The 20,065-nt window shown below is 38.8% G+C and overlaps 2 protein-coding genes across 10 annotated transcripts in view; one reads left to right on the top strand and one right to left on the bottom strand.

The window, feature by feature from the left end:
• LOC141984847 (dermatan-sulfate epimerase-like) overlaps positions 1-20,065 on the bottom strand; it is a 308,715-nt gene that overhangs the window by 260,998 nt on the left and 27,652 nt on the right. The window lies entirely within an intron of this gene.
• Positions 1-20,065, top strand: part of COL10A1 (collagen type X alpha 1 chain) — a 71,329-nt gene that overhangs the window by 45,856 nt on the left and 5,408 nt on the right. For 3 of the 8 annotated variants that reach the window (XM_074946905.1, XM_074946906.1, XM_074946902.1), the window contains 2 exons: positions 8,095-8,261; positions 9,474-9,627. In XM_074946905.1, coding sequence (XP_074803006.1) covers positions 9,489-9,627 — 139 coding nt within the window. In that variant the 5' untranslated portion in view covers positions 8,095-8,261; positions 9,474-9,488. Of the gene's footprint in view, positions 1-6,193; positions 6,247-8,094; positions 8,262-9,473; positions 9,628-20,065 lie in introns of all 8 variants that reach the window. The other 5 variants (XM_074946908.1, XM_074946907.1, XM_074946904.1 and 2 more) reach the window with 4 other exon arrangements.

The following is a 20,065-nucleotide window of genomic DNA, read 5'->3' as shown; positions in this document are numbered from 1 at the left end:
AGTGACTCAGGAGGGGCCGGTGGCCGGGACCCGGCAGGCAGCAGCATGCCATTAAAAATCCTGCCCACCCTGGCCCGCTCTTCCCCGCCCCCCCGCAGGGGCAGGGTGAAGAAGCTTGGTCCTGCCGGCTGCTGCTGCAGAGCAGGCAAGCTCCCCCTCCCCGGCCTCTTCCCCCAGTGTGCTGGGGTTCCTGCCCCTCCTCCGCTCCCTCCCTGCCGCCGATCAGCTGATGGCCCTTGTGAGGGAGGGGGAGAAGCAGAGCCGCAGCGCGCTCACTGCTCCGGGGAGGAGGCAGAGAACAGGTGGGGATGGGGAGTGGAATCAGGGCATGTCCCCTCCAGCCCCCTGCCGTGAGCCACTCTGGGCAGGGGGCTGGGATCACCCTCACGACCCTAGCCCACACCCTCAGCCCTAACCCCTGCACCCCCGCTCACACACCTTCAGCCCTCTGCCCTGACCCCTGCACCCCCCCCACATACCCAGCCCCCCACACCCCATGCCCTGACTCTTGTACCCCCCACATTCCCACCTGCACCCCTCACACCAAATGGGAGCTGCCCAGGTAAGCACTCCACACCCAAACCTCCTGCCGCAATCCTGAGCCCCCCCAACTCCCAGCCTGCTCTTTCACCCCCAGCCCTGTGCTCAGTGAACTCCCACCCTCAGCTCAGTGCAGAGAGAGAGGAAGAGAATGGGCTAGAACCAGGGAGAAGGTAGGTACCTACTCTATGTGGGCAGGGCCGGGACCCCAGACCAGCAGCGAGCTGAGCGGGGCCAGCAGCCGGGACCCTGGCTGGCAGGAGCCAGCGGACGGAACCCCAGACCGGCAGCAGGCTGAGTCGCTCAGCCCGCTGCTGGTCTGGGTCCCGGCCACCAGCCCCACTCAGCCCACTGCAGGTCTGGCTGCCAGCCCCTTGCCAGCCGGGGTCCCGGCCACAGGCCCCGCTCAGCCTGCTGCTGGCCTAGGTGAACGGAACCCCAGGCTGGCAGCGGGCTGAGTGGTCCAGCGAAGTAAGATCAGCATTTTAATTTAATTTTAAATGAAGCTTCTTAAACATTTTGAAAACCTTGTTTACTTTACATGCGACAATAGTTTAGTTATATAATATATAGACTTATAGAGAGAGACCTTCTAAAAAACATTAAAATGTATTACTGGCATGTGAAACCTTAAATTAAAGTAAATAAATGAAGACTCAGCACACCACTTCTGAAAGGTTGCCAACCCCTGGTTTGTGGCATCAAATCATGGCCTTATTGTGGGAGTGAGGGCCAGAATAACAGTAACAAAAACCCGGGGCTTATGTAGACTAGCTACCTGAACAATGTGCATGTTTTTAACTCTTATTTAAAAAACTAAAAACTCAAAAATGAAAAATTTTCACTGAGATCAAGAAATTTGATATTAACTCCCACCCCAGTCACAAATTCGATCAGCACTGCCAGAAAAGAAGAAGAAAAAGAAAAATTAAAAAAAACAGCTTGCAAGCAGTGTGTCTAAAGATACTGAAAAGCATGTTCCTGAATGAAGTTTCCTCCACCCACTTGCTGCACGGTACCTAATTTATGATTATAAACTCTTTTGGGATAGTAACCGTCTCATATCATGTGTCTGTACAATCCCCAGCACAATGGGGTTGGAAACTTCACAGGGGGCTCTGGGCACTGTTACAATAATTAAATAATAATGCAATCCTCCTCAGATTCATACAGATCGGTAAACCCAGGTCACTGAGTTAAATTTATAGGACTATCAAAAGTATTTCCTAAAGCCGCATACTGGTTATTTGGCACAGCTGAAGGTAAACAGACTTAGCAGAAATACTGTTATAAATATAAAATTGGGTGGTGCCTGGTTAAAAATAATCTTATGCTAAACAGGAACGTTATGGTCAAAAGTTACCTTACATGACCAAATAACCGACCACTAGCCAAATACCTAGTGCCAAAATAAACACCTACCATCCTTCCATGTGAGCTTGAATGAAGGACATTTATTCCACCACCATTACAACTGTTAAAGTAGGGCTGTAAAGTGATTTTAAAAATTAATCATGATTAATTGCGCTGTTAATATTAGAATACCATTTATTTAAATATTTTTGGATGTTTTCTACATTTTCAAATATATTGATTTTAATTACAATGCAGAATACAAAGTGTACAATGCTCACTTTATATTTATTTTTATTACAAATATTTGCACGGTAAAAAACAAAAGAAATAGTATTTTTCAATTCACCTAATGCAAGTACTGTAGTGCAATCTCTGTATCATGAAAGTTGAACTTACAAATGTAGAATTATGTACAAAAAAACTGCATTCAAAAATAAAACAATGTAAAACTTTAGCGCCTACAAGTCCACTCAGTCCTACTTCTCGGTCAGCCAGTCTCTCAGACAAATAAGTTTGTTTACATTTGCAGGAGATACTGCTGCCTGCTTCTTGTTTACAATGTCACCTGAAAGTGAGAACAGGTGTCCACGTGGCACTGTTGTAGCTGACGTCTCAAGATATTGACGCGCCAGATGCGCTAAAGATTCATGCTTCAACCACCATTCCAGACGACATGCATCCATGCTGATAACAGATTCTGCTCGATAATGATTCAAAACTGTGTGGACCAATGCATGTTCATTTTCACCATCTGAGCCAGATGCCACCAGCAGAAGGTTGATTTTCCTTTTTGGTGGTTCGGGTTCTGTAGTTTCTGCATTGGAGTGTTGCTCTTCTAAGACATCTGAAAGTATGCTCCACACCTCGTCCCCCTCAGATTTTGGAAGGCACTTCAGATTGTTAAAACTTGGGTTGAGTATTGTGTCTATTCTTAGAAATATCACATTGGTACCTTATTCGCGTTTTGTTAAATCTGCAGTGAAATTGTTCTTAAAATGAACAACATGTGCTGGGACATCATCTGAGACTGCTATAACATGAAATATATGGCAGAATGTGGGTAAAACAGAGCAGGAGGTATACAATTCTCCCCCAAGGAGTTCACTCACAAATTTAATTAACGCATTATATTTTTAACGAGTGTTATCAGCATGGAAGCATGTCCTCTGGAATGGTGGCCAAAGCATGAAGGGGCATACGAATGTTTAGCATATCTAGTACTTAAATACCTTGCAATGCCAGCTACAAAAGTGCCATGTGAATGCCTGTTCTGTTCTCACTTTCAGGTGACATTGCAAAATGAGAAACAGACAGCATTATCTCCTGCAAATGTGAACAAACTTGTTTGTCTTAGTGGTTGGCTGAACAAGAAGTAGGACTGAGTGGTCTTGTAGGGTCTAAAGTTTTACACTGTTTTGTTTTTGAGTGCAGTTATATAACAAAAAAATCTACATTTGTAAATTGCACTTTCACAATAAAGAGATTGCACTACAGTACTTGTATGTGGTAAACTGAAAAATAGTTTCTTTTATCATTTTTACAAATATTATTTTGCAAATATTTGTAATCAAAAATAATAATATAAGGTGAGCACTATACACTTTGTATTCTGTGTTGTAATTGAAGTCAATATATTTGAAAATGTAGAAAAACATCCAAAAATATTTAATAAATTTCAATTGGAATTCCATTGTTTAACAGTGCGATTAAATCTGTGATTAATCGTGATTAATTTTTTTTTAGTTAATCACGAGTTAACTGCAATTAATTGACAGCCCTAGTTCAAAGTATAAGTGACATGAATCTAAAAAATGACAAATACCAAGCTATATGGCAATACAATCTCACAATTTTTTAACAGCCTCTCTCTGGTATTCTGGGGTGAGTTCTGCTTTTAAAATGGATGAGACAGTATTTCCCTGCAAGACTAACTTAACCAAGCATCCATTAATTACTAGTCTGCAAAAGACGACAGCAGAAAAAATCCTATTTATTTTACAATTAGTTAGGTAAATAAATTCTCCCCATGCATTATATATACACACACACACTTTCCAAGTTGCTAATCTGCATTTTAAATTAGAAGATATGACATACTCAAAGTAAGAGAAGCAGTACTACAAAGTACTTCAAGTCCTTAACTTATCCACAGCTATTTCATGCCATCTGCATGGCCTCAACATTCCCTCAAGCTTTGGCCAGCAATGTGCTTTCAATATTTTAACAAGAAACTTCCACATTTTCTTCCCTTTTCCTTATGGTAAACTCTATACCAGTGTACCGATAGGACGAGTGAGTGACTGAGGAATCCAGAAGTATGTTTTCCTGTTTTAAAAAGACTTTCTAATATCTTTAACCAAGGAAAGGGCTTCAACGCTTTGTGACAAAAAGAACCCTTGGCTGAAAATATTTATATTTTGTTAGTTAAATATTGAATATATTGACAGTCTAGCATAGGAGTAGTCAAGAGGCCCCCACTTGCTCTGGCCCAGGGCCCCACAAAATGGCAATCCGCCTCTGGTCATGCTAACCCTGCAGTAGATCAAACACACACATACACCATGCCCTTGTGGAACTCTGTTCAAATTAATGGGCAGTCGGGTCCATCCATACAGAGTAACTTGCGGGATCAGGGCCAAAGCCACACCATTTTTCTAACTATGACTCTGAGCCTGCAAAGATTTACATACGGGCTTAGGTTTATGGATTGTGAGGGGATTCCACAAAGGTCATTTCTTTAAATAAACGTGTGTATTTAATTATGAATAATGTCATTCATTCAGGAGACAAACATCATGTAACTATAACAAAGTGTATATGTCCAGTTAAAAAGAAACTGCAACTCTCTGATAATTACTTCTTCTTATCCGGGAAATTCAAATTTTATTCTTACTTAGAACAGGGAATATTATATTGCAGTAAAATTATTTACTTTTCAAACTTTTCAATTGCTATTTTAAAGACTTCTTTGTTAATGAAAAAGATACCTGTATTTGAATGCAAATTTTCAAATACACATTAAGTGTATTTAAGTGGCCCGTACCCATGATCAGGTGTTCAAATAAACACAGGTGTGTTTATTTAATGTTCTGTTACTGGATATAGACATACACACGTATGTGCGTACATATGGAACCTCACACGTCACATGTATGCTTACAGCTAAATCCTGGCATGATAGTGCACCCAGAAAAAGCCCACAGCAGTAGGGGGAACATGAGGAAGAAGAAAACCACAAGCCCACCTCAGCTTCCCACCACCACAAAAAACAAAACTAAACCCTAAACCAAACCACCCCATGAAGCAGCATTCCAGGGTGGAGTCTGGCATAAATCTAGAGTCAACAGATGTGTTTGTATGTATGTCTCCTGACCCAACAATTGTCCTTATTCACACGTGTTCACACAGAGATTATTCATCCTCCTGGCAGTAAAGTGGGATGAGAGGAAACAAGACTGTCAGCTAAATATGGGTGTACGTTACTTTTGTAGCAGGAGTGTACCTATTTGGGGAGGTATAATACATTGGTCTAGAAATTAGCATGGAATGTAAGAAGTTTTATGTGTACAGGACTATAGTCAGATGTTCTTAACTTTATTTCTTAACCCAATATTGTCAGATTGGCAACATTTTCCATGGAGGGCTTCCTACTTATTACAGCTGAAATTTTAAAAAACAAAACTATTTTTGGAATTACCTGGGAAAAAAACAAAAGACTTTTAGGTTTTGCTCAGTTTTAACATCTGAAAAATAAATTCTTAATGCTTGTGCTTTGGGCGTGTAACTCAAGCAATGGCTGAGTGGATTCTCATGGGAATTTACAATGACACTAACTTCCAAACTAAGCAGCATAAGAAACTTAATGGTCAACTTCAGTCCAAAATTTAGTTTTCCTGAAAATTATAAGCAACTGAAAATAGGGGGCTCACCAAGGAAGTGACAACTCAGTTATGTAAGCCTTCTCGAAAAATCACCAACCTGCTTATACACACAAGCTTAGTAAGGAATATAAGAACAATTCTGAAGGACATATTCCAGAGTAGAGTTTCTTTATGAACATGGAACATAAAATTATCTGAGCGTGGCCATGAAGAAGAATGGAGAAAGAACACCACATAATACTACATCAGTTAACTTACTGCATCAACCATGACCTTTGTTCACAACAACAGTATATGTTCAGAAGAGTATCGGCACAGTTGGCAACCCGATACCAGACTTGACAATCCACTGGTTTTTTTCAGCACAATAAGTTATGTTTCAGGATATTTGTCATAAAGCCCTATTTTTTTTCCAGGACTGAAAGTCACCTGGGCAGAGAACAATGATTTAAATAAAAGCACATTGTGGGTGAGTTTCAGTAGAGTGTAGGTCATGCAGCTGTGCTGCAGCCTGTTTACAGACATTTCATCCAATCTTTGGGATGGTGGTTGCAGCCCTTCTGCGCCTACCAGGCATGAGATCCCTCCTCACTGAATATGTTTGTTATTAGTATTAATAGTACATCATAGGCATAGATCTAGTAGTTATTGCCCAGGCTGGCACAGAACACTCCTCTATGCCAGCATAGAGAAGGTGCTAATGGGGAAGATGGCACAGCAGGGATGCCCAGCTGTGCAGCCCCAATGAAAGGCTATCAGAGAGCTTCCAGTCTCTCCACAAAAGGGATGAAGTTAATCAAATGAGGAATGTTTGGCTCCAGTTAACAATAGTGCAGTTACTTTTATTTGCATTTGTTTTTCAATAACCTCCACAGTTTTAGAGGGCTACATTCCATAGAAACATAAGCGGTACCTGGTATACTCATGAATCAGGCCTTGAATCCATGACTCTACTGCCTACTTACATTTGCATTAACATAAGGATCAACCAACATTGTAATATAATGCAAAAACCTGATCATTTATAAATGTATAGCTCTTTTAGAAATGTTCATATTTAATTTTTATTGAGAATGCTTTTAAAAAGTAACATGCATGCTATGTTTAGCCTTGGAAATTCACACTAAATTCAGGTCATTTTCTTTATGTCCGTATTATTTCTGCTTTTATGTCATGTTTTAGAACCAGGGATATGAATGATTCTGGAACTGAAATTTAATACATGATATCTAGAATTGATTAATGATGACAATGGGGCTGAAATATTGTGAGACCATCTGTCACTGTTTACCAAGCAGAAAAGTCATAACAGGCAGAAATAGTCAATATAGCGAAATTTATTTCAATGGGCTTAGTATGGCCAGTGCTAATCTATACTTTGAATAAACAGAGAGATTTGCTAAGCATGGAATAAACTGTAATGAAGTTTGACCCAATACAATAAATTAATGGTGGTTTAAACATAATGAGTCAATGCTATTAAAAAGGAACTTGTGGAACTCTCTATAATGCACCATAAACAACATTGCATTGAACCAGAACCTGAAACAAAAAAGTCATTTACTGCATATAGAAAAATTCTGAAAAAAATAAATGCAAGCTTGTATTACATCTGTCTCATTTTTCAATATGCAATAAAATCAATTATTTCAATAAAGTAATAAGACTGAATGTAACAAATAGAAATAGTAGTATTACATTGTATAACTCAAGTTTCTTTATGAATGAATACTTCATTGCATATAAACAGTCTCTATATATGGACTATTTATTTGATGTGTTGTATATCTAAGACAACATAACAGAAACACACATGTAGATACTTTCTCCCTAATTTACTTCTTCAATTTCATTTTTATGCACAAGCACAATAAGTGGTTCAGATGGCTTCAGAACTGTACAAATCCCTAATTAACACAAAAGAGACATATTATAAGCCCCTTACATCACACACTGGTGAGCAGTTACTCACTCAAGTAATCTCCATTGACTTCAATGGAGCTAACGCCTGAAAGTAGCTGCTCATAGATAGTAAGAAGTTCACAATCTATGAAACTACATTTCCTTTAAAATGTATGCAGAAAATCCTTTTTAAAAAAGTAACACATATCTACCCACTTACAAGTTTAAGCTTTTTCCAATGCTAACTCTCAATCCTGAAAACAAAAGGGATATAAAATAATTTAAGAAAATGTTCATCACGACGAGTATAGTTTCAGCAAAATCACATGAAATACAATATAGTAAGAAAAACTCCAACCTGTTCTAGCATGCCTGCCCAAGATCCCTCCCCCTAATTAGTGCTTATGACTTTTAGGGAGGAGCTTAAACACAGTGCAACTTGACTTAACAAGGGAACAAACAGTATAAATACCTCAGAAGGATACTTGAAATAGCAGCTTCTGTTCTGCGCACCTGTGGCGGAAGAGCACCTCAGTAGGCTACTGAAAGGCTACTACATATTTGGAACTCTACAATATTCTGGTATGCTATGGTTTCATTCCTTTTCATTTCACTTCCAATTTAACTTAACCATAGGTCTGACAGAATTCAATTTTAATTATTTTTCCTAAATTTTGATAGATAGATAGATATTATCTATGTTCATTTTTTCTATTTTAATTTATTTAAATTTTCAGTTGGGCAAAATTAGGGGTTTTAAGCAATTTTTTTCAATTGTTATTGATTTAAATGTTCACTGTTGCAGGAAATTATGGGGGGGTGTAAAGCAATAGTAGAGTCAGACAATAATTTAATGATAGATGTTGAGATTCAAAAAATTAAAGCTTTATAACCATTAAAATAAAAATTGTCAATATCACATGTCAAAATATACAAAGTTAATATTCTTAAATCAAACTTCGATAAGTTTTCAAGCAGCATTTTTATTATCTTGCCTATCTACAAATTCCGATTGTTATCAATGGAAATATGTTTTCATCAGTTTGTGTATGTATGGCGAAATCAACATTTATCAATACAAATCTAATCCTTCCTTATATAGAACAGAAGTTTTCTGGGGCTTTTTAAGAGCAAGTGCCAGTATCCCTGCTGCCACAAGGGAAATTACTTCCAAAGGCTAATGGTGAAATCTTGGCCCCAGTGAAGTCAATGGGGGTTTCACTATTGATGTCAATGGGGTCGGGATTTTATCCTTTATAGATACAGTGTTAATTAGAAGGAGGCGATGCTGCCATGTTGCAATGCATATGAGAGAGACTTTTCCCTGATTCTAGAGGATTCAAGCTATGCTGGTCCTAAACCTAGTTTTGGAAGCCTCAAGAGGCTGACATGCCCACAACATTATAGGACCGAATAGCAAACTTACACTTTTGTTCTGAAAGGAATTTAAATTGGTATATATTTTATATATTTAATAAAACAAAACAAAACTGTGGATTGGAAGAGTATGGGACAGAATCTGATCTGGTCCGATTACAGATTTTATATATTTATACTTAAAAAAATTTATTTAAAACATTTAACCACTTTCTCTAACTAAAACTGGTATACTTTAAGAAATCCACTAGAAATATATAGATTTGGGAGCAGTTTTGTATAAAGCAGTACTGAACCGGTAATGTTAACTATTTTAAATACAACTTATTTGTTCATTGTTGCGAAACCTAAACTGATCAACTTATTTTTTTTAAAAAGAACAATCATTTGCATAAGTATTTTTCCTCTTTAATGCAGAACAGATTGGGGAATATGCAGGTACAAATATCCTTTCTGCTGCTGCTTTCTCTGAACATTGTCCATGGCGGTGATGGGTTTTTTTCTGAACGATACCAAAAACAAGCCAGCATGAAGGGGCCACATTTCTTACCATTTAACGTAAAAAGTCAAGGTAAGATATCTTTCTAAAAATATTATAAGCAGTTATATCCTACATGTGTTCATTACAGTACAGATAATCTCTCTTGCTGTTTTATAGTTGTTCACTGTCAGTAATAACTGTTTAGTTTCATAAATGGCTATACAGGATTGACGAAGATTATCACTGCAGACAGAAATGGGACAGGTTCTGACAGTAATGTCTAGAGAGAGAGAAGATGCTACTCTCTTGGCAGAGAGAAAGAGGGAAACTCCCATTTTATAGTACAACTAAATAAGAAGAGGCATGCAAGCAGCAGTGATTTTGAATTTTGCCATTACCATTTAGAATACTCTTGAAGCATATATATTTATATATAAAGACTTGCTCAGTGCTCATCAGTGCTCTTGACCTGGGAAATGACTTTCAAAATAAGCAATCAAACTAGACATATCAATAAAAAAATAACTGGGGATTACATTAATAAATCAGCTGGCTGTAATATTCAGTCAAAAATGTAGGTGTCCAATCATATTCTACTGTTACATTAGTTTCCTTACTTAAAAGTCAACGATGGTAAAAGCTAGTAATGATGAATATTAATCCAGTATATATGGACAAATTTAGAACTCTGTTCCACATTTGTAAGCATAGAGTAACTTCACTGAACTAATCTGAGTTGCAGTGATGGTTGTGAGATAAGAAAATAACCCTAATAACCCTGCTAGAGAATAATACACCTTTATTAAAACAGACTAATTTAAACACCTGAAATATAAATTGGTTTTACAAATATGCTTCTGAAACATGCTTAATTATAGTTGCTCTATAAAAATATTTCTTTTGAACAAGTCATATATTTCTGAATTCATTTCATACACACTTTGAGGGTATTATAAGTATGTATTTTCCTCTCTCCTGTGTATAAAGTGTGTGACTATAGATAATATATATTAAAACCACTATAGGTTTTACGGTATATGAAAGCCCTCTTTTTAAAGTGTCTGTTAGTACTGAACGCTTGTTTCAACTTAACAAATCAGAACAACTTTCTTGAGTAATCTCTAGCATGCAGAAAATAATCTATTAATGCTCTCCAAACCGTTGACAAATTTCACATCAGATAACTAGGTATAGAGTATAACTGGTTTCTATAAATCTTGATTTCTGAAAAAATGAAATTATGAGTGCACTGCACTGAACACCATTAATACATCTGGGTCTGCTACTACAGGTGTGTGTTTTATATAAAACAGCAAGTTCAGTCAATGCAGCTGGGAGCCATGCACGAAGATCCAGTACTTTTTAAATCATGTCAAAATGTTTTGTGTCCTCGCTGCATACACAACATACAGATAGTTTTGAAGAATAAGACTAAAATGAGCATGATATTTAAAAACCACAATGGATCATCAGAATCCAATAATCAAGTTTTATAATTGATTCTACATATTACCCACTGGTATTTTCTCCTCAGTGGAGATTTTTGCTAAAAATTAACTGATGAAATAAAAGAGTAGCTTTCTTGTATCAACATGACCATTTAGGACCCAGTCCTGATCTGTACCATCAACTCAAATCCTATTATCCTCAATGTGCATTGAAAGTACTGAACACCTCCTGTCAAAGCATTTAGTACCTGTCTGGATCTTCAATTCTGCAGCCAGAAAATGCCCAAAAAGACAGAAGTGCCCATTCTTTTCTTTCCTACAGTACCAAAGGTCGCATTCAGAATAGTTTTTATCTTTGTTATAGCTCACCTACATGTAGCTGTATACTTGTGCAGGAATGTGGCAGTTGCAAAGAAGAGTCGTTTTGAGATGAGGAAAGCAATCTTGATCATAAATCATTCCTCCTATCAGTAAAAAAGTTGTCTTATAGTCTGTGTCTTCGGCTTGAGTATGGACTGGTGTCCTGTCTGCTACCTCTGTCTGAGCATTGACTTGTTTTTGTTTTGTTTTTTCCAAGTGTCTTACACATTTTATTTTTAAAAATTCATTTTTAAAATAATTTAAATGCAAAACACACCAAGTTGTTTGCCCTGTGACCAAAAAAAATGTTGCTCATGACTTTTAAATTTTTGTAATAAATAGACATACAGCTGATGATTTAACTTTCACTAACAGACACACCCACTCTGCTATGTTTACAGTCCAGATTTTCACTGACTTGTCATTGGGTTTTCTCTAGAATTTACTTACCAACTAATAATGCCCCTCAAGAAAATGAAATACACAGTCTATCATTCAATTTGCTGTTTGTTTCATGAACAGAGTCTTGCTAGTTACCCTCGTTGGGAAGGACTTACTTCACAGAACCTGAGATACACTTATGTTTTAACTTATCCCAGTAGCTGTCCAGTAGCAGAAGCTCTCAATTCTGTGATCTTTATAGTCTCTCCCTGTAAAAGCAAGACAGATAAAAGACAGGACAAGACCACCTTCTTCAATTCCTCAAGTGGAGGGCACTCATTCGAACAGATTTGTCATGATGGACAAAGAGAGCTGCCTCTGTAACCCATGGGGTAGGGAGAGTCCCAGGGCAGAAAGGGGTGGAACAAGGGACCAGCTGCTGTCCATGGCATCTTCCCCTACTCACTTTTTTTGTATGAAAATATTACAGATTTCTGTATGAAAATACTGCTTGATACGGGATTTTAGGCAGCCCTTTGGAATGTATTTCCCCATCTTCCCTACTTGCAAACATGAATTATTCCTGTCCACTTTTCTCATCACTATGCAGACAGTCAACCTCAGGATTTTGAGCAGAGTCAGAGATGTGGTTCTTTCTGAAACACCCCAAATTTTACCTATTAATTTACATAAAGAAATGATGGGAGAAGGTAGGGAGTGGAAAAGAAGGCGGCAAATGTTTAGGTCCCTCCCAACTTCTAGGAGACAGAAGTAGAACCTAGATAATTCTTCCTTCCCAACGTATGACTCTGTTAATCTTAATTTATATTTCCCAGTCTTTCTTTTTTTAAATCCACAGCTCTAGCTTTCCTTCACTGGATCCAAAGGGCAGTGAAATCTGTTAACAAGGGGCATGTGTAAACCCCCATCTGCTCATTGGTGACAAATAACTATTTTTCTCCATAATTGTATTGTAGTAGTGGATTCTAATAACGATGGGTGGGATTCTGAAAAAGAACTCTGTTGTCACCGTAACTCTGGTCCCACTGAAGTCAATGGAAGTTTTACCACACACTTCAATAGGAGCAGAGTTGGGCAATGTTAGAAATTCTTTTCCAAATCCCACTCATAACAACTTCCCAGGTAGAGAACATAATTTTCTCCTCTTTTGCATGTGTTTAGCATTATCGTTTGCTAAATAGATTATGATACTATTTGCAGCACTTTGGTTCACAGCTTTGAAGTGCAAAATTCCTGGTTGAGGACAACCACACAACTAATTCTTAAAAAAAAAAAAAAAAACTTAGTCTTTCTGGTTGTGGTTTCTCCTCCCACTGAACTTGGTATGTAAACAAGGTCTGGCTAGAGTCAGAGTACATAGACCACATTGTGTGTCAAAAAATACATGCCAAGAATTTTTTTTTATTTAAGTGGCCAACCAACACTTCAGTTATCCCAATTAAAGCGACTGCTTCCAGTAATCTTTTCACCTGCCCTGTTCTACCATGGCTTAATATACCTTCCCTATACAAAACAGAAGGACTGGGATTTTGAACAGACATATTAACTTGGAAATCAGATTTAAGAAGAGGTCCTGACCTGGCAATGTTACATGTTCCAAACTCCAAATGCAAAGAGATGGGTAACACATAACATCCTAACAAGCATAAATGAGAGACGTAACTGCACACACTGCTTCCTTCTAGGTTCTTAGTGGGTAGGATTTTCTCTACCCTTCTAAACCTCTGGTGTAAAAAAATATCAACCTTCTCAGGTCCACAAATATGCCTCCTTTAACTATTGCATTGCCATTTGCAGCTACATTCTGTGAGGGGTTAACAGGGCTTCAATTCTCACAGAGTATTTCCCAGAGCCCCAGGGCTTCAACTCTGCAAGATGTGCCAGAGCTTCCGTGGGTTTGAAAATATTCACCAGGGCTATGCTCCAGACAGCCCTGGTTAAATTTAAGCCCTGGGTGGTAGCATTCCATTGGCAAGTCTATACAAGAGCCAAATGTTGCCATCAGCCAGTGTGCTCAGCATCACTGGAAATGTATTTTGGTCACCATTCAAAAAGTCAATAATTGCCAACAGATGCCCTACAGTTATCCCAGTTTTCCCCCATACTATACTTGGAGTAGAAGTGAGATACTTGAATGATATCTGCTGGCAAAATGCTGATTTTTTTTTTTTAAAACACTTTGTGCTTAAGGCAACAAATCCCTTGCCTTTCCCTAGAGGATGCACTTAACCAATTTTTAGATACATGTGTCTATCGTTCCTAAGGATTTGTACAGAACTTACCGAGGGAGGGATAGCTCAGTTGTTTGAGCATTGGCCTGCTAAACCCAGGGTTGTGAGTTCAATCCTTTAGGGGGCCATTTAGGGATCTGGGGCACAAATTGGGGATTGGTCCTGCTTTGAGCAGGGGGTTGAACTAGATGACCTCCTAAGGTCCCTTCCAACCCTGATATTCTATGCTACTGACCTGAATTTGTTACTGGGAATGGCAATGCTCCCAAGTAAACTATCATCTAATATGGCCCTCTAGAGGAGTGGGTGGTGGAAAAATCCTATGTTCTGATTCACATCAGCAAACCAAATAACATTCCACTAAGGGGTGTGGAGAGCCTGCTCTGAGTGTTAAATGAAGACAAGGTCTATTTCATCTAACTTATACAAATAAAGGAGAATTAGAACAGAACCAAAGTGATTTCACGGTATGAAAGTATAGCACAGTGAACTGAGTATTGACCCTTTATGGGAATTAAATTCACTTGGCTCGGCTCTTAAGATAGAGTATACATTTCACCTGGTGGGCCTGCACTGAGCTTCCTTGAATTACAGAGTCATTTGGAGAGCAGACTTGGCCAGAGTCACATAGTCCACGCTGCCAAACTGCCCTCTTTATGTACCTTATTTACTCTTTTGGGATTCTACTGCATTTAAAAGTAGAATTCATGCAGTTAGAAGGGAGGTTTACTTCTAATTTTTTTCCCCTGTGGTTGCACAACAATGATTTGAACACAATATATATCACTTTAAGAAAGTTTCAATTATTTGTATTAAGGCTTTGTTTGAAATTATTTTAACTGCAACAGCAATATTTTAAACTGTGTATGTTGCTGTGCCTCAGGTATTCTGCTTTGGCACTCTAGGTAACTGCATAAAACTCCCATACTAACAACAGTTCATATTTTATTCTTTGGCCTCAGTTTTTCACTCACCTGGTTATGAATAATTTGCATAATTCTAAAGGGTCCCGATCACTGGCAGATGAGCTACTGGTCCAACAGGGCCCATGCCCAGGGGCCCGAGCCAATTGGGGGGGCCCCCAAAAAATGGGCATCCTGAGCACCCCGACAGGAGCACCGTACCCTGATCTCGCTCCCCGGCAGGAGTGCCAGGTGGGCAGGGGAAACCCGTGCACCCTGACCAAGTTCCCCGGCAGGAACCCTAGTGGGACCGGGGGGGTCTGAAGGCAGAAGGGGTAGGGATGGGCCCTCACTTGCTCTGCCCCACAAACCCTTAATCCGCCTCTGGTCCTGATGCAACTACTGTGCAAATTGTGTGCCAAATTCCGTGCAACAAATTCTGTGTACCAGAAGGCCACTGTTAGAAGCTGCAGTCACAGCAAGGTTTGTACACTGAACATATGAAAGGAAGACAGCAGGATGTATGAGTTTGAAAGTATGGGTGGAAAGGAGAAAAGAACAGCAGCCTGGGCATGCCTTGCAGTTACATTCCCTACAGAGAGGTGAGACACCAAAGTAAAACGGAAAGAATCTGAAGTTCCAGATTAAGCTTCTGATGCTCAACCTCACTCCACTTATTCTTTTAGAGAATTTAAGATGCATTCTAGCTGACAGTTTGTTATACTTTAGAACAAAGAAATCTGAAATGGCTAAAATTATAGAATCTCCAAACCAAAAGTAATATAAATATTAACTTAGAGTAGCAATGAGTGTTAGATCCTCAAATTTCTATAGTTACTTAAAAAAAGAAACCAAAAACACCTCTCGTAGGTTTTAATTAATTTACTACTCATGAAGGGTGACAGATTGACAGCCTTATTCACAGAACACATAGCGCATGGGCAGCAGCGGGGCATGCTTCCCCCTTTCTGTCTTGCCAACGTGCCCTAAACGTTAACCTTGAAGGATCATCTTTATAGGTGAAAAGATAATTCACTCTCCATATCCCCTCTGCTGAGGCTATTGCTTCACAAGGTAAGTGTGTTTTCAATGTGGATACGTCCACTAGAAGCTAGGCCGTAACCACAAATAGATCACAGAGGCCATTAGTGAGGCGTCTGGCCTGAGTTAGTACAGATGACCTATAACTGACAGGCACTGTATCTCTCTTCTAATCTCTCAAGCCACTCGTATATTTTAAGATTTTTTTTAAAAAAAAGAGAAAAGAAGATGGAACTAACCAATTAAGACTGTGATACAAGCAGGCTTGGAAAATATCTTATTGCTCAATAGCATAAGAAACACTTTTGGGATCATTAAAAATTTTTCGCCAGGTGGACTACCACAATTTTTCAGAGCAGTCTAAAAGACTAAACTTTACATTACATTTGTCTTACATGCTCTTTCTGAACGCAGGATTTAATTACTGTAACAGAACTCATGGGTGGCATACTTGTGATGTATCGAATTCACGTTAACTAAGTCAGTATGTTGCATCCACTGGTCCCATCTGTGTTTAAGCCATGATTAAAAGAAACTGTAAACGTTTAAAAAATAACCACATACATAACTTACATTGAATGTTATTTCTTATTCTTGTATGGCTTAAGTCTTCCTGGTTTTTCCATGGTCTTCTTAGAACTGCTTCTTCAGTTATCACTTGATTATGTTCCAAAACACAAAGCCACCACTGTCTCCTACTGGATATCATAGTTCAGTAGTAAGCAATACCAAGAGCAGCAGCATGCTAGAACTGCACTGGGCAATTAAAATATACACTCCACTCTGCTGACACAGTGACAGGTTCCAAGTACCTCATCCCAGTGAAGACCAACACTTGTGTCAGTTTATAATATTTTTGCTGCATGCAGTAATGAGATTGCTTTCTATTTGTAGGATTTAAAACATTAGCCTTATTTTAATTAAGTTAATGGATGATGAGGTGGTAACATGGGCAAACTAACATGATCTTTTCAGGAGTACACTGTAATTATGTAGAAGCAGAAATTGTACTTTTACATTTGGCAGCTAAAAACTATTTTCCAGGCAGCACATGAAGCCAAAGCCCAGTGAATACCAAAAACACTGTACACAGACCAGATTTTTCTTCTCCCTACACGTCTCTTACAAATAAGTATAGCCATATATTTTTAGAGAAGAAAAACTAACTATTTATCTGTACTTTCTGGTTAAGAGAGTGTTATGCAGAGGTCTAGAGGTTCAAAATAATTAATAAGTGGATGGGAAGGAAGCCTTGCACAAACTCAAATTGGGAAACGAAAAAAAAAAACCTAATCTCCCACTAATTAGGATTCGCATTTAATACATCAAGCACCCATCAAAACAGTTACGCTAGAGGTATACAATATCCAGTGATGCAAGCGATCCATATTACAACATGACCTCAAAGGACTAGTTATTCTAGCCTGACTGGAAAAGGATAGAATAGAAGGGCAACAGTTTGTCAAGATATGAAACAATCTGTGTAAAGAGCCAAGAAAAATTAAATTTCTGGCTTTAGCCACAAGAGAAGGGGTGAAAGAAAATAGGCTGTTGTGTACTCTTAAAATAACATCATTAGGAATAGTAAAGAGAGTCTGAGAACAATTCTTGAAAGCTGCTAAGCAGCTCCAGAAAGTTGTTGATAACCTTTTCTTACCCTTTTCTCAGTCCACAATTACAGCTAAGCAGATGCATGTAATATGAATGAAAACTGGTCATAAAGTTGCTGATGTCACTGCTGATTACATTATAGATGTACAGGAGGGTAACATCAGCAAAGAAGCACCAACAGCCAATCAGAATTCAGCTGTAAAGTTATATGTAAATGTTACAAGTGCTCTGCAGGCTATTGCTATGTGACTTTCATTTACGTCAATGGAAGTTGCTGGCAAAATTCTTGAAAAAAAAGTGTACCCCTTAGCTGTAATATAACTAGGGTAACCATCTGGCTATTCATGCACTAGCAATATCCTGTTATATATTGTTCTGCCAATAGGATTCATACTTTACCATCTATATTTTTTAAGATGCCCCAGTTGTGCACTGGAATGAAGGATTTTATTTTAAAACTAAGCAGTGCTGAACGCCTTCACTTCACATTACTAAATAAGAGAAAACATTTATACACAAACTAGCACAAAATATCTTCTAAACAGTATAATGCTTTCCCCTCCTATTTCCTATTCTTGGCACATAAAATTCTAAACCACATATTCATTTCTCTAGTCTTTCTAGTCTGACACTGGATACTCTTTATCCCGGACAAACTTATAATGTGTGTCACTTGTGCAGCAGTTTATTCTAGAAGGCTGCAGTACTACAGCATCACACACATTCCAGGTAAAGTTTATACACAGACACACCTCAGAGGCTGAAATTTAAGTCGCATTTGGTTTATAGCTATTGAGCAACCACCATTGTCAAACAGAAAATATTTTGATTCACAGTGGAACTCAGACTTCTTTCCATCGATCTCTTCAAACATGCACCATCCAGCAGCATCTTCCAAATCAAATGTTAACCTTCTCACCCAAGTGACAGGTCCTTTCTGCTCTGCTCAGTGGACTTAAGTATTCTACTTGCACACCTTCTTTAACTATTCCTAACAACTTTTGCCATAAAGCAGTATTCTGTATCTACAGATCCATCAACTGAAGAGTATGGCATATTCAGGCAAACTGGGGGGTTTCACATTGCAGTATCCTCTTGAGATTTATATCATTTCTAGTGCTATAGGTATTCCACAAAAATCAGCATCCCAGAGTCCCATAGGATTCTGCAATTTCCCAAACAGCACCTTGGGAAGTCAACACTTAAGCACACAACTCTTTATTTCTATATTTATATCTGACACAAGGTGGAGTGACTCCATCTGCTGCTTTATTCTTACACACCAAACCATTTTCTGTAGAAAAGCATAATGCTAAGGAACTAAAATAAAGAAAAGCAATGCTACATTATGCATGACAGTACAGTGAAATTAACCTTTCCAGTGTTGTTATAGCTGTGTTGGTCTAGGATAGTAGAGAGACAAGGTGTTTGAAGGCCAGAAGAGGGGATTCAGGAAAGATTTCTTTCAGGATGTGGTCTCCATGAAGTACAACAGTGTTGTAACTGTTTAATAATACCCCATATGGGTTCCAGTGTGGGGTGGCAGGTAGCAACTAGGGGTGTGCGCTCTGCGGGTTTTCTCCCTTCAAAACAACTCCCCAACATTGCCATGCTCATCATCAGAAGCAAGCTCCCCACAGACCAGGGCACACCAACTCAAACCAGCACTAGACCCTGCCAGAGCAACAGATAAAAAACCTGGACACATCTCCACTACTACAATGATCAATCCCCTGCCTCACATACGTTTCAAGACTCATGGGTCCGACGCATGCCTATCACAACATGTGATGTACCCCACCCCATGCACTAAATTCTCCCATAACAACCATGTGGCAAAAGAGAGACAATCATTATGCTCTCGGATGAACTTGCACAGAAAAATGATAAAAGAAAAAAACTTGTATCACATCACTACGGGCAAAAACACTTCTCACAAAACAGTCACTCCCTATCTGACCTCTCAGCCCTCATCCTCAAAGGAAACCGGCTCCATACCTTCAAAAGACAAGCCTCGGAGCTTAAATTCATAACTTTGCTCGGCACTAAAAAAATCGTCATCTTAATAAAAACACTGGATTTATGGCTATTACAACAATTTGTAACCCACTCACCTCTCTTTTTTGCCCTATGACTGCAGAGGTGTTAATAGGCCACTTCCCTTGAATGGTCTGTTGGAATATTTGTTAACTACTTATACTAAACAATCTCTGACACTTTGGGTATGTCCACACTGCAATTAAACACCCATGGCTGGCCCAGGTCAAGGGGCTATAAAACTGTCAGCCATTAGTGTTGAATTACAGTGTACATACTCTTAGAGTCCCTTTCCCAGACCCGAAGAAAAGCTCTGTGTAGGCTGAAAGCTTGTCTCGCTCACCAACAGAAGTGGGTCCAATGAAAGATATTACCTCACCCAATCGTCTCTCTAGTGAAATTAATGGCCATCATTTGCCCAACTGAGTATAAAGTGAAAGTAACCACTACAAATCAATGATGTTAGAGACATGCTATGTGATTTAGTTACTAAGAA

The sequence above is a fragment of the Natator depressus genome, chromosome 3 (assembly GCF_965152275.1).
Source record: "Natator depressus isolate rNatDep1 chromosome 3, rNatDep2.hap1, whole genome shotgun sequence".
NCBI lineage: Eukaryota > Metazoa > Chordata > Testudines > Cheloniidae > Natator > Natator depressus.
This window is presented reverse-complemented; position numbering and strand designations above follow the sequence as displayed.